The 13,435-nt window shown below is 44.6% G+C and overlaps 1 protein-coding gene across 1 annotated transcript; it reads right to left on the reverse strand.

The window, feature by feature from the left end:
• Positions 1-6,201: 6,201 nt before the first annotated feature.
• Positions 6,202-7,299, reverse strand: P2RY4 (pyrimidinergic receptor P2Y4). Its single transcript, NM_001244168.1, has one exon. It carries the CDS (start codon positions 7,297-7,299, stop codon positions 6,202-6,204), a length of 1,098 nt encoding a protein of 365 aa, NP_001231097.1.
• Between the last annotated feature and the right edge of the window lie 6,136 nt (positions 7,300-13,435).

Raw genomic sequence — 13,435 nt, forward strand, 5'->3', positions numbered from 1 at the left:
TTGGTTGGTTGGTTGGTTTTTTTGGAAATTCCCTTCTTCTTTAATGCAATGCCACGGTCCCAATCTTTGTCCTCCCAATCTCTCATTATGGTCATCTCTCAGTGACTAACTCTTAGCCTTCTGTTTCTTACATTAGAGGGTTCATTCTTTGTCATGATCTTAACTATCATTTCTATGCAGCACCAAATCCAAGTCTGGAATTCTAGTTCCCCATCCAGCTACACTAAAGTTGAGAACAGTTGAAAAGGGATTTCCACCTGCAGGAAATTATATTCTTTCATCAATTACTCCACTGATACTTCACAAGAGCCCTGCCAAACAGGAATTACTATCTCCAAGTTCCAAATGAGGAAACTGAAGTTCAGAAATCAGGCAGCTAGTGAATAGCAGATCAAGGGTCTGGTTATCTGACTAAAATTGCTAGTTATCCCTACTACCTCATCACCTCCTTCACCAAAATGCTAGCTTTTACCACATCGATGAAGAAGAACAGAGCCCTAGGTGAAGCATTTACCACAACTACTTGGGGTCAAGGGATGCAGTAGTAGAAAATGTGGGGAAAGCAAATGCTCAGATGTACCACTTTCTCCTTTTCTCCATATCCAGGTTACCCTAACAGGTAGGCCAAGTAGTAAGTAGCCAGTGCAATAGGATGGAAGATATACTTTCCATCAAAGTATCTTCCCAATGCCCTCCTGACCGCCACTGCTCCTGAAGTGCTCCTAGATCTTTATGTTCCTTGGGCTCTGTGGCCTCTTAACATGGAAATATTCCCAGGAGATGAAACATTCAAATGAATGACTGACATGTAATCTTTCAGCAAATATTTATTAAGTACCATTTATTAAGCAAATGGAATGATACAGTAACAACTATTTATATTTGCTTAGCTCTCTAGATTGGCTACAATCTGAAGTACCTAAAGCTGAGATTATAATCCTCATTTTACAGATGATGAAATTATGGTTCAGAGAGTCTGAGTGACTCACCCAAGTGACACACGTTAATAACCAAAACTTGGGCTCAAACTTGGTTCCTCTTATTTTCAGTTCTATGCCCTTTCCTTTCTATCACAGTAATTCAAGGGATTTACAGGTAGGAACTCAGAACAAACACACAAGTTAAATAACAATTCAAGATAATAGTATAAACAATGTCAAAAGACAATAAAAGTGCCAAATGACTAGTTTAGATGATAATTACCATAGGCATGACTGGGAAGGTCACTATAAGTAAGAGTCAGCAGAGAAAGCCTCAGAGGGGAAGTGGAACTTCAACCCGGTCTTGGAAATTGAGTAGGAGAAGGACAGTGGGAGAACAAAGGGGGGGGTTCCAGAGTGAGGGAAAGAAGGAATAAAGGTGGAGAAGTAAGAAAGTGAAAGACTTACTTGGAAAAAGAAATGGAGATACCAAATTAGCTGGAGAAGAGAGATGTGTATTGGGGAGAAATGGAAAAGAAGACTGAAAAGACACTCTTGAATTTCTGCTCCACCCCAACCCCCTGCCCCAAGAGAACACAAGCTTTATTCAGTGGCCAAAAAAGGGAGAAGGGAACTAAGTTCACAGGTCAGCTTCTCATCCACCTGGCAAGAAGGTTTTAATTTTAAAGAGTAAAGACAAAGGGAGGAGAAGTGAGGCTAATGGTGGGGAGGTGTATGCATTAGCACTCTTGAATTTCTGACTAAAGGATTTCGACTTGTCCTGGAGGCAAATGGGAACCAGGAAAGAATTTTGAGTGAGAGAGTGAAACTGTGAAAGCAGTTTTTGGGGCCAATTAATCTGGTAATATGGACTGTATATATGGTGTGAGGAGAGACAGGGGAAGGAAGACCAGTTGGGAGCATTGACAATCGGGGATAAGGTAACAAGAGCCAGTATCAGAATGGTAGCACTGGGACCATAAAGGAAGGCCAATTACAATTGACATGATGAAGGGAAAACGTCAGAATCTCATGAAATAGGGAGGGAAAAGGGTAGAAATCGCCTGAGTGTTTTCAAGCCTAGGTGACTTGAGGAAAGAAGATTCCATGAACACAAATGAGCAAGACAGGTAGGAAGCTGATTCAGGGCATTTCGTTTTTGACATCTTGGGTTGGAAGTAAAAAAAGAAGAGCCAAGTGAAACTGTCAAGACATAGAGGTGGGGCTTGGGAGAAAGGTTGGGCCTGGAACTGAGTTGGCCTGGTGTAATATAAGGAGCTCTAGAATTCAGGGGTTCTAGGGCCTAGTCTCTGCTCTGCCTCAAATATACTAAGTCATAGACAAAGCATATCTCTGGGCCTGTTTCCTCCTTTGGAAAGTGAGGCAGTACCCAAGCCCTAGAAAATTTCTGAGGTACTGTCAAGGACTATAAGTCAACTGAATTGTATTCACGTGCATATACGGTCTCTCCAAGAGAAAAATCAAGAGTCAGATGAGGGGACTAAATAATCCCCCAGTGCTATGACACTGACAGATCTTGGACTGACAGATCTGTTCACTTAGGGAGTAAAAGAGAAAGAGAAGCCAACAAAGAGAATAAGAGAGAAAAAAGTAGGAAAAGAGAAACTTTAAAGCAAGGGGATAAAATAAAGAACAAAAGTTAAAAATATTGCAATAAATGGAAGTATTTACATCAAAAACAACAAAGGCTTAATATGTATGTTAAATCAAGAATATGTTTAGATACATATGAATACCACTAAGATACCAATTGGAGAAGGATATGAGCAGACAGTTCGCCCAGGAGAAAATACAAATAATGCACATGTGGGAAAGTGTTCAATTCCATGAGTAATCAAAGCAATGAAATTAATAAGTTCATGTTTAAGCCATCCAAAAAGATTTCTTATAAAGTCCGATGCCAGAGTGGCAAGGGAACTGGAACACTTATGTCATTGTGGTGCTGTAAATTTGTGCAGTCCTTTGGGAAATCAAGCTCTCTAAAAAGATTCATGTTCTTTGATCTGGTAATCCCACCCCTGGGAACTTATCCTAGGAAAAGAATTACAAAGAAGAAAAAAGTCATATGCATTATGATGTTCAAAGTACAGAAAAACTGAAAGTCCCATAAGTGTTCAATAATAGAGAAACAGTCAAATAAAATAGCATCTACCAATAGATGTAATTTTATGTGGCAATTGAAATGATAAATATGAAAGACTGTAATGCAAGAAGAATATTTGCAATAAAAGGTTTTTTAAAGGAAGAATTTAAAAATATGTGCACACTATGATTGCACTTACATATAAATATATATGTATTATACAAACTGGAAAAGCATGGAACATGGAAAAATGAAAACAACTATCTAGGATTGGGAAACAGAGATGAATATTTTCTTTCAAAGTTTTCTTTAATGTTGTCATAGTAGAATTTTTTACTGTTATTTTTATAAACATTTTTAAAGAAGATATACAACATGGTCAAGCAAAGTAGAGAAGTCAGAGAAAACATCATTAAAGGTCTTGCTTAGGAGGTAATTTTCGTTCTAGGTACAGAAGAGTGTAGGAAGGAAACCAGCTTCAGAGAGTTAAGGGATGACTTCATGGTGAGGAAATCAGGTTCATGGTACTCTTTCCAGAAATTTGCCAGTTAAATGAACAAGATGAATAGAATGGTGGCTAGAAGAGACAGCAGAGTCAAAGTTATCAGTGGTAATGCTTTATTTTGGTTAGGTTTTGTTTTGTTTTGTTTTGTTTTAAGATGAGATGAAATCAGTTATGGAAGAGACTAAAAATGATGAAGAGGGATAAACAGGAACAGGAAAGAGGGACACCTTTTATCCTGGGACTTCAGGGAAGAAAGGGAGAAAGACAAAATGGATACAGAAGTAGTGCTATCATACATGAAACAGAGGAAGTTGGGGTATTAGATTTTCTCCATCTTTCGAGAGGCAAGGTATCTCAAGAGATCATAGGGGAGGATGAAGTTGGGGCCTTGAGAATGTAGAAAAGACAGGAAACACTTGCTCTGGAATGTTCACAAGGAACTCAGAAGCCTAAGAGGAACAAGGGCTTAGGGTGAAGTTCCAAGAAATCAAGTGTCAGTGGGTCAAGCTAGCCCTGGGCTCTGGCTTCATCTGCAATCCCCTCTAGTCCTAGGAGAAAGAAGATTGGCCAAAGATGAAAATCAAGTTGTTTAAAGTTAGAGTGTGAGGAGATATGGAGAACAGACTTGTAGTTGCCAAGAAGGAGGGGGCGGTGGGGGGGAGAAGGATTGGGATTTTGGAGTTAGCAGAGGCAAGCTATTATAAATAGGATGGATAAACAACAAGATTCTACTGTATATCACAGAGAACTAACTATATTCAATATTCTGTGGTAAATCACAATGGAAAATACGAAAAGGAATATATATGTATGCATAACTGAATCACTTTGCTGTAAAGCAGAAATTAACACAACACTATAAATCAACTATACTTCAATAAAATTTTTTTAAAAAATAAAAATAAAATTAGAGTGTGAGGGAAGCCAGCCCCAAAGTAGGAGACCACAAGATCTGGCTGTTAGTCTCAAATAAGCACAAGGGATTTCAATAGACTGGATAAACAGAGGAGGCTGGGTCAATTGCGATGAAGAGAACAGCCTTATTAGGTGATGCTGGTGGGTAGAAAAGGTGATAGCCAAGGAGGCTGTGGTCATAGGAATAAAAGGGAGAGAGAGGCGATGAGGAGCAGGGTATGTGACAGTCTAGGCTGAGGCCATGTGACTGGGAGACTAGTAAGTGGAAGGGCCAGTTCATTTACTCTTAGCAAAAGGGGTCTTGGATATCTAGAGAGGAAGAGGGAGCAATTAAATGAATGCAAAGGGGGACTCAGAGGTATTGAAGTCATTTTTCCCCTGCAGACTGGCCCTAACCTTACTCCTCAGAGAGACCCCTTAGAAGCCAGTAGACAAGTAAGGGATCAAAGATAGGTCAGCAAGGGTGGGGAAAAGGAGAGGAAGGCTGGAGATTCGGGAGACACATGGGTTGGAAGGCAATATTAGAGGGGGTGCCTGGAAGTGTAAGCCTCCCCGTCTCACAAATGCCTGCCCAGAAACTCTTACTTCCCAGGCTTGTAAGTTCCATACCCCAGCTCACTCCTGGAAGCTTGTTAGCACTAAGATGGTGCTTGAGGGGAATGACTGGAAAAGAAACTCCGAGGGGAGCTGTCCTAATCCCAGAGCCCTTCTCTGGCCTAAAAGTCCTAAAGCCTGATCTGAAAAAGCTGGTGATGGATTTATCATTTATCTAGGGCAGAAGCTAGAGAAAGGGGAGAGACCAGTGAAGAGCCAGCTCTGGGCCTCAGTCCCTGTCACCACCCAAATTTCTGCACAAACCTGCTCTACCCCTTGGTGCTGGAGTTTACCCCATAGACAGGAGAGCTCCTCCCTTATGTTCTGAGCCATCCACACTTCCTTTCATCAAGTACAGGAGACTGACAAATGTGTTCTCAGTAAACATCATAAAGAAGTGCCAGTCCCATTCCTGTTCCAAAGGCCATTATCAGCTTGGGTCCTGCCCCCTGAGGCTCCTCAAGGTCCCACCCCCACGGTAAGACTCCCTCTCTACCTCATAGCTACACACTATGCCTCCAGTTGCACATGGGGACTCTGGCATGCAGGCTTTCTGGGACTGTGCCCAAGTTTAGCACCTTGGTAGGCAAGACTATCCTGTCTTCCAGGGGAAACCAGGAAGTGGGTGTGGGCGCTACATATGTTCCAGCCCAGGCATCTCTGATATGCTGGGGCCCCCACTTCCTGATTCTGTTTATCATCGTCCGATAAGTCAGGCCAATCCTGAGATTACCCCAGCTTCTCCACCCCTCCAGTTGAACACTCTGATCTGGCTGAAGGAATGCAAGCTATACAAAGATATGGGCGAAAGGGCGGGAGAAGGAGGACTGGGGAAGATTTCCGGCAGCCTGGTAGGACCAAGAAACAGAACCAATGATCTGTCCCCAGGAAGGGGACAGAAACTAAGAGAAAGAACTAGAGGGAAAAGAGTGGCTGCTACTGCCTTTGGCTAAAAAGGAGAGGGAAACTGAATGGTTTAGGAGGGATGGGGTCCCACCTAAATTGCAGGGTGGCTTCTCTGGCTCCCCCTAAATCTCAGGGTGAGGAAGGCCTCTCTCCAGAGCCTGGAAAAGAGGAGGAAGCAGCCAGATCAGGTGTCACTCTTAGGTCCCCTCTCCTCTGCCTTGCACTCACCCCTTTCTCTCACTTCCCAGCTTCCAGTGTTATAATCTATCTGCCCTGGGGGTAGGGCACCTGCCATCCTGGGAGGCAGCTGTCCACCTGCAGCTGCTGTCCTCAGGCAGGGACACAAGTGCCAGGGAGGAGGCAGCCGTGGGGGGCCGGGGCCCCCCTCTCCCGCAGAGTTGTCGGAGCTGACGTCGATACTTGTCCCCAGTAAGCAAATAGAGCACAGGATCCAGGCAGCTATTGGCACTGGCCAGAGGTCGAGTCACTTTGTAGACCACGTTGACAATGTTCAGCACCCAGCAGTCAGCTTCCAACAGCCTCGCCAAGTAATAAACGGTGCGGGTGATGTGGAAAGGCACGAAGCAGATGGCAAAAACAGTCAGCACCACAGCAATGGTGCGCAGAGAGCGCACCCGGGTAGATGACTGGGCGGCCCCTGGCAAGGGCTGATACAGGCGCCGGGCCATGAGCCCATAGCAGACAAGAGTAACCACGCAGGGCACACCAAAGAGCAGCCCCATGACTGCCGAGCTGAAGTGCACATAGTGGTCAAACTCCTCAGGCCGGGTGGTGTCGTGGCACAAGATGGTGTCCCCCTTGGTGCTGGTGGTGACAAAGAACAGGTTGGGCACGAGGCAGCCAGCTACAACCAACCAAACTGCCAGGCAGAGAAGGCTGGCAATGCGCGGGCGACCCCAGCGTAGCGCCCGCAGTGGGTGGCAGATTCCCAGGTAGCGGTGTACACTGATACAGGTGAGGAAAAGGACGCTGCAGTAAAGGTTCCAATAGAAAAGAAAGCGGATGAACTTGCAGAGCCCAGTGCCAAAGGGCCAGTGGTTGCGGGCCGCGTAATAGTAGACAAGGGTGGGCAGCGACAGGACGTACAAAGTGTCTGACAAGGCTAAGTGGAACATGTAGATGGCTGTCGCGTCCCAGGGTCGGAGGCGAAAGAGGAAGAGCCAGATGGTCGGGCCATTGAGGCCTAGGCCCAGCACAAAGACAACGGCATAGCTCACGGGCAGCAGGATGAACTTGAACTCCTCATTAAACCGGCAGTCCGGCTCCACCTCACTATCCTCAGGATCTGAATGGGGGCCTAAGGTAGTGAACAGCGAGGACTCCGTACTGGTCATGGTCCCCCTAGAGGTGGAAAGGGCAGAAGTGAGGGTAGCTGGGTTTCCCTGGTCCCCCAGCCCTGACCTGGGGCAAAAAAAGCAGAGAATGGGGAGGGAAATGGTTGAAGCATGGGGCGAGGGGAGCTGAGAGGATGCATCCAGGGGTAGCGCAGGCCATCCTCGCCCCTGCCAGAATTCCCTCAGTCCAGCCTGGGGAGTGATGGGCAGCAGGCAGTGCTGGGTCTCAGGAGGGCAGTCAATGGGTTTGGGTTGTTCTTCTGCAGCTAACTCTGTCCTTCAGAGCTTGGCTAGCTGAAGGGGGTCAAGGCCTACCAGAACTATCCAATGTGAGAAGATGCCCAGACCCAAACTGTCTCTTAGATCATCACAACGGCTGGGTCCCTGGGAAGAGGGCATCTCTCCACACGGTGACGTCTCTCCCCTGGTCCCAGGGCCTCCATACTACAGTGATCTCTGATGCCTTCCCCCAGCCTGGGCCAACCCAGGAAACTCATCACCACCCTGACCCAAGAAACTTGGCACGTCTCCTACCTGGTCCCCTTGAAGCTGAGCCCAGCTGACTCTGTCACCTTTCCCCTTGGCAGCCAGAGGGCATATCCAAGGGGGCGGGGCTGGAGGTGGGGCCTGTACCTCCACCCTTGCTGGGAGATTGTCAGAGCTAGAAAAGCCTATCAGGATTATCTAGTCCCACCCACTCACTGCACAGATTGGGAAACTGGGGCCCAGTGAGATTACTATTTAACAGCTTCTAAATGACAGTAGGAGAGATTACACAGGGAACGTCCAAGTTGACAGATGAGGAGCCAGGCCACTGGAGATAACTAAAACTGCAGGAAGAGCATAGAAATACGTGTTAGCAGAAACACAGGGAATGAACGTTAACACGGCAAGCGCAACATAACACATTGAAAGAGTTTAGAAAACCTAAACTATTGATATAAATCTTAGCTCCATGTGCATATAATTTTAAGAAATATGCATATAGCACTTACTATGTACAAGGCACTGTTCTAAGTGCCTTATATTAATAAGGCATTTATTTGTATGAATGGCCCCACAGGTTCTCTATAAAGTGGTATCATTATTGCCTCTACTTCACTGATGAGGAAACTAAGGCGTAAGAGAATTTAAGTATTTTGCTAATTAGTGGTAGAGTCAAGATTTGAACCCAGGCAGACTGGCCTTTGAACATGGCTCTAGCATCTATGGACTTAACTGCTATGTTTAGAGGCCTCTCTAAGCCACTGGCCATAACCCAGGAAAGGATAAGCAAGTATTTTCTGAAAGCCTACTATGTGCTTGGTCCAGTTCTAGGCACTGGTAGTTCACTGGTAGGCACTGGTGGTTCTGTTAGTAAACCAAGCAGACAAAAATTCCTACTTTAATGGAGCTTACATACTAGTGGGAGGGAAAAGAAAAGAAAATTACAAGTAAAATATATAGATCGTGATCACTGTTACGGAGAAAAATAAAGAGAACAGAGAGGGTTTCTGTTTTAAATATTAGAGTGACTTTTAAATAAAGACCGGATGGTTGTGAGGAAGAGGATCTGTAGAGATGAGGCCAGAGAGTTTGGCATGAACCAGATCATGAAGGTCCTTGGAAGCCATTTTGAGGACATCTTAGCTGTTACTTTCGGTGACCAGGAAGCCATTGACAGTACAGAAGAGTCAGGATTAGATTCACATTTTATTTTTATTTTTTATTTTTTTAAATTTTATTTATTTTTTCTGCTGTACGGCATGGGGACCAAGTTACACTTACATGTATACATTTTTTTTCCTCCCTTTGTTCTGTTGCGATATAAGTATCTAGACATTGTTCTCAAAGCTACACAGCAGGATCTCATTGTAAATCCATTCCAAGAGCAATAGTTTGCACCCGATAACCCCATGCTCCCAATCCCTCCCACTCCCCCCCTCTCCCCCTGGGCAGCCACAAGTCTATTCTCCAAGTCCATGATTTTCTTTTCTGTGGAAATGTTCATTTGTGCTGGATATTAGATACCAGATATGAGTGATATCATATAGTATATTTCTTTCTCTTTCTGACTTATTTCACTCAGGATGAGAGTCTCTAGTTCCAGCCATGTTGCTGCAAATGGCATTATGTCGTTCTTTTTTAGGGCTGAGTAGTATTTCATTGTGTATGTATACCACATCTTCCTAATACAATCATCTGTCATGTACATTTGGGTTGTTTCCAGGTCTTGGCTATTGTGAATAGTGCTGCAATGAACATACGGGTGCATGTGTCTTTTTTAGGGAAACTTTTGTCTGGATATATGCCCAAGAGTGGGATTGCTGGGTCATATGGTAGTTCCATATATAGATTTTTAAAGTATCTCCAAATTGTTCTCCATAGTGGCTGTACCAACTTATATTCCCACCAACAGTGGAGGAGGGTTCCCTTTTCTCCACAGCCCCTCCAGCACTTGTTATTTGTGGACTTATTAAGGATGGCCATTCTGACTGGTGTGAGGTGGTATCTCATGGTAGTTTTGATTTGCATTTCTCTTATAATCGGGAATGTTGAGCATTTTTTCATGTGTTTGCTGGCCATCTGTATATCTTCCTTGGAGAACAGTCTATTCAGGTCTTTTGCCCATTTTTCCATTGGGTGATTGGCTTTTTTGCTGCTGAGTTGTGTAAGTTGTTTGTATATTCTAGAGATTAAGCCCTTGTCCGTTGCATTGTTTGAAACTATTTTCTCCCATTCTGGAAGTTGTCTTTTTGGCTTCTTTTTGGTTTCCTTTGCTGTGCAAAACTTGTCAGTTTGATTAGGTCCCATGGGTTTATTTTTGCTCTAATTTCTATTGCTTTGGGAGACTGACCTGAGAACATATTCATGAGGTTGATGTCAGAGAGTGTTTTGCCTATGTTCTCTTTTAGGAGTTTGATGGTGTCTTATCTTATATTTAAGTCTTTCAGCCATTTTGAGTTTATTTTTGTGCATGGTGTGAGGGTGTGTTCTAATTTCATTGCTTTGCATGCAGCTGTCCAGGTTTCCTAGCAATGCTTGCTGAATAGACTTTCTTTTTCCCATATTATGCTCTTGCCTCCTTTGTCAAAGATTAATTGACCATAGGTGTCAGGGTTTATTTCTGGGTTCTCTGGGATTCACATTTTAGAAGGATCACTGGTTAGCTCTATGGTAAGAAGAGACTGCACAGCTAGGGATACAGGAGGAAGACCCACTCAGAGGCTACTGCCTCTGACCAAGGGGATAAAGGTGGTGAGAAGTGGCAGATTCTGGCTATATTTTGAAAGTAGAGACAACAATATTTACTGACATGGGGTGTAAGAGAGAGAGAAGAGTCAAGAATGACTCCAAGATTTCTGGCCTGAGCAACTGAAAGGAGTTACACCATTGACAAAGATGGAGAAGGCTATGAGAGGAGTAGCTTCGGAGAAAGATGAGTTCATTTTTTTCACCTATTTCAAGTTGCCTGTTACACACATAGAAGATAGCGAGGAGGCAGTTCACTCCTCCCCAAGGATGCTAGACCACAAGCTTCCCTTACAGACTCCACCCCTTCCTACACACCTACCCTTCATCTTTACCACTTTAGGAGACCCCGATCTGAATACCGCAGAGAAAGTACAGACACCAAGCCTAGATGTTTGAGAGCCAAATGCTAGGGAATGCCAAACTGTCAGGAACTCTGGGCCTGAGGCTCCTGGGGCTAACAACGGCTCCAGGATTATGGGGATCTTAGGCACAGTAAGCAAGCTCTGGGTCTGGAGAACTCTTAGGGTGGGGTGGGCAGTGCTCTTGGGGAGGGAGAGCAGACTGGAGTGGAATCCACTCTGAAGGGAGATGGGAAGCAATGCGGACTCTGAACCTGATCTTCAGGTCCTGAGAATGTTGCCCAGCTGGATTTTGGGAGGGAGTGAGAAGAGGAGGCAGGCTTGCAGGGGAGGCTCTAGAATCTAGAATCCAGACCTCCTAGAAGGCCCAGAAACCTAGGTAGGAGAAACCTGGAGATCCTTGCCCTGTGGCAGGGTGAGGGGGCAGTAGAAGATAGGCATGGAAGAAGCAGTCATAGACTGAGTTCTGGACAGCTGACCACTGTGATACTGCCACAAAAGGCCCAGGTGTTTGGAGCCAGACAGACGTGAATGCAAATCTTTGTTCTTCCACGTATTACTTGTGTGACCCTGGACACCTCTTTGTAACTGAGTTGACTCATAAGTGAAATGGGGTTAATAATACCAACCTTTCAGGGTTTTCTGAACACTGAATTGGTTAACAGATATGAAGGCACTTTGTAAATCATAAAATGCTACTAATCTATAAAGTACTTTGTATTATTTATTTTGTTCCCAGGGATGAAGCTGGTGACTTGAGGTTTGGCATATACTCAAGGGGACACTCCAGTGTCCACTAGATTTAGAGCCAGCTTTCTACTCCAACTGCTTCAGGCTGGCTTAGCTCTGCCAGGTCTCTGCCAGTCCCTGGACACAGCTGCAGCTGCCGCTGCTGCCACCGCTGCCCCCCAGTGGCTACTTCAGGAAAAGATTTCTCCCAGCATTCCCCAACCAGAAGCTAGCTTCCATTGATGTCAACTGGGCTAAAAGTAACTCACGCCTTAAGAAAGGCTGCAAACCCGACTTGCTCTCTCCTTTGAAACTCCTCGCGTTCATTTCTGTGACTTTATGTTACTCCTATTCTCCTATTCCTTTAGATGTACCTTCTGACTCCTTCCCTGGCTCCTTTTTGTCCTCTGTCCTCCAAATGTGACCCTTTCCCAAGGCTTACTTCCAGAATCTCTCCTCTCCTCCCTCTCCACTCCGCCATTGTTTCTTTCTCTCTCTTCTCTCCTTCTATCTCCATCCACTCACAATTTAACTTGGAAGTTATGAATAATTATAATGAGCAATGAGATTCCAGCATACAGATCTTTGTCTAACCAAAATTTCTCTCTCACACTCTTATCACATTTGATTTCTACTGAGATTATGGCGCATACCTCAGGCTTCCTGGAATTTATACTCATTTGTGTATCTGTCTATCTTTTCTGGATCCTCCCACACCCATACCATACCCAGATCTCCCTGAGGACAAGCACCTGTTTTTACTTCGGTCTTTCCCATAGCCTTCCAGGAAAAGTTATGGTAATTTATGTTCTGTTGTTTCCAAATTATACACCTTGTTGTCCAAAAAATGCCCTTCAATTCAGAGTTAAGAAAATAGGTACCATGTGCATAGTAGGTGTTCAATAAATGTTTAATAAATGAATGAATGACTCAGTTGTAGTTTGTTGAGCTGAATGATCCCCACATCCATAATCTAAGCTCTGTCTATACTGTTTGCTGTTGGACGTATCCACTTGGGTATCTCACTGACATCTAGAATTTGGTGTGTCAGGCAAAGTTCATTATCTTCCTTCCCCTGACAGAGAGAAATGGAGCCATATGGATACCATTACTGCTGAGATCCTTCCATTCCTCCACTCTTCCAATTTTTTTCCAGTCTTTTCCCTCTTGGCCCCTCACATCTAATATTCATAAATGTCTTGATGACAGTGTCTCTGCAATGTTTGCTATTTCCTTGTGGCTAAAAGAAGAAGGGAGGAAAGCATGCTTTTAAATCTCTTTCTCTGAGTTGGGCAAGGGGTGGGGGGAGGAAGGAAGGGAGGAATAGGAGAGGGAAGGAAGGTAGGTGAAATAGTGGGGAAAATGCAGGCTTTGGAGTCAGACAGACTGAATTTAACTCTGGCTCCATCACCTACTAACTATATGACTGTGGGTAAGTCTTCCTGAACTTCCATTTCCTCATGCGTAGAATGAAGACACTACCACCTATTTTGTGAGGAGAAAATGAGGCAGTGCGTGAATGGAAGGATCTTATCAGTCTCTTCATCATTAGGAATTAAAATGTAGGTGATTTTTTTTTGTCTTTTCTAGGGCCACACTCGAGGCATATGGAAGTTCCCAGGCTAGGGGTCTAATCGGGGCTGTAGCCATTGGCCTACGCCACAGCCACAGCAACTCGGGACCCAAGCCACGTCTACAACTTACACCACAGCTCACAACAACACCAGATCCTTAACCCACCAGATCGTTAACCCACTGAGCAAGGCCAGGGATGGAACCCGAAACCTCATGGTTCCTAGTCGGATTAGTTAACC

This window comes from Sus scrofa, chromosome X (assembly GCF_054392235.1).
Source record: "Sus scrofa isolate SSC_HxYL_T2T_F1_AM1 chromosome X, Sscrofa_HxYL_maternal_Yorkshire_Landrace_v2.0, whole genome shotgun sequence".
Lineage (NCBI taxonomy): Eukaryota > Metazoa > Chordata > Mammalia > Artiodactyla > Suidae > Sus > Sus scrofa.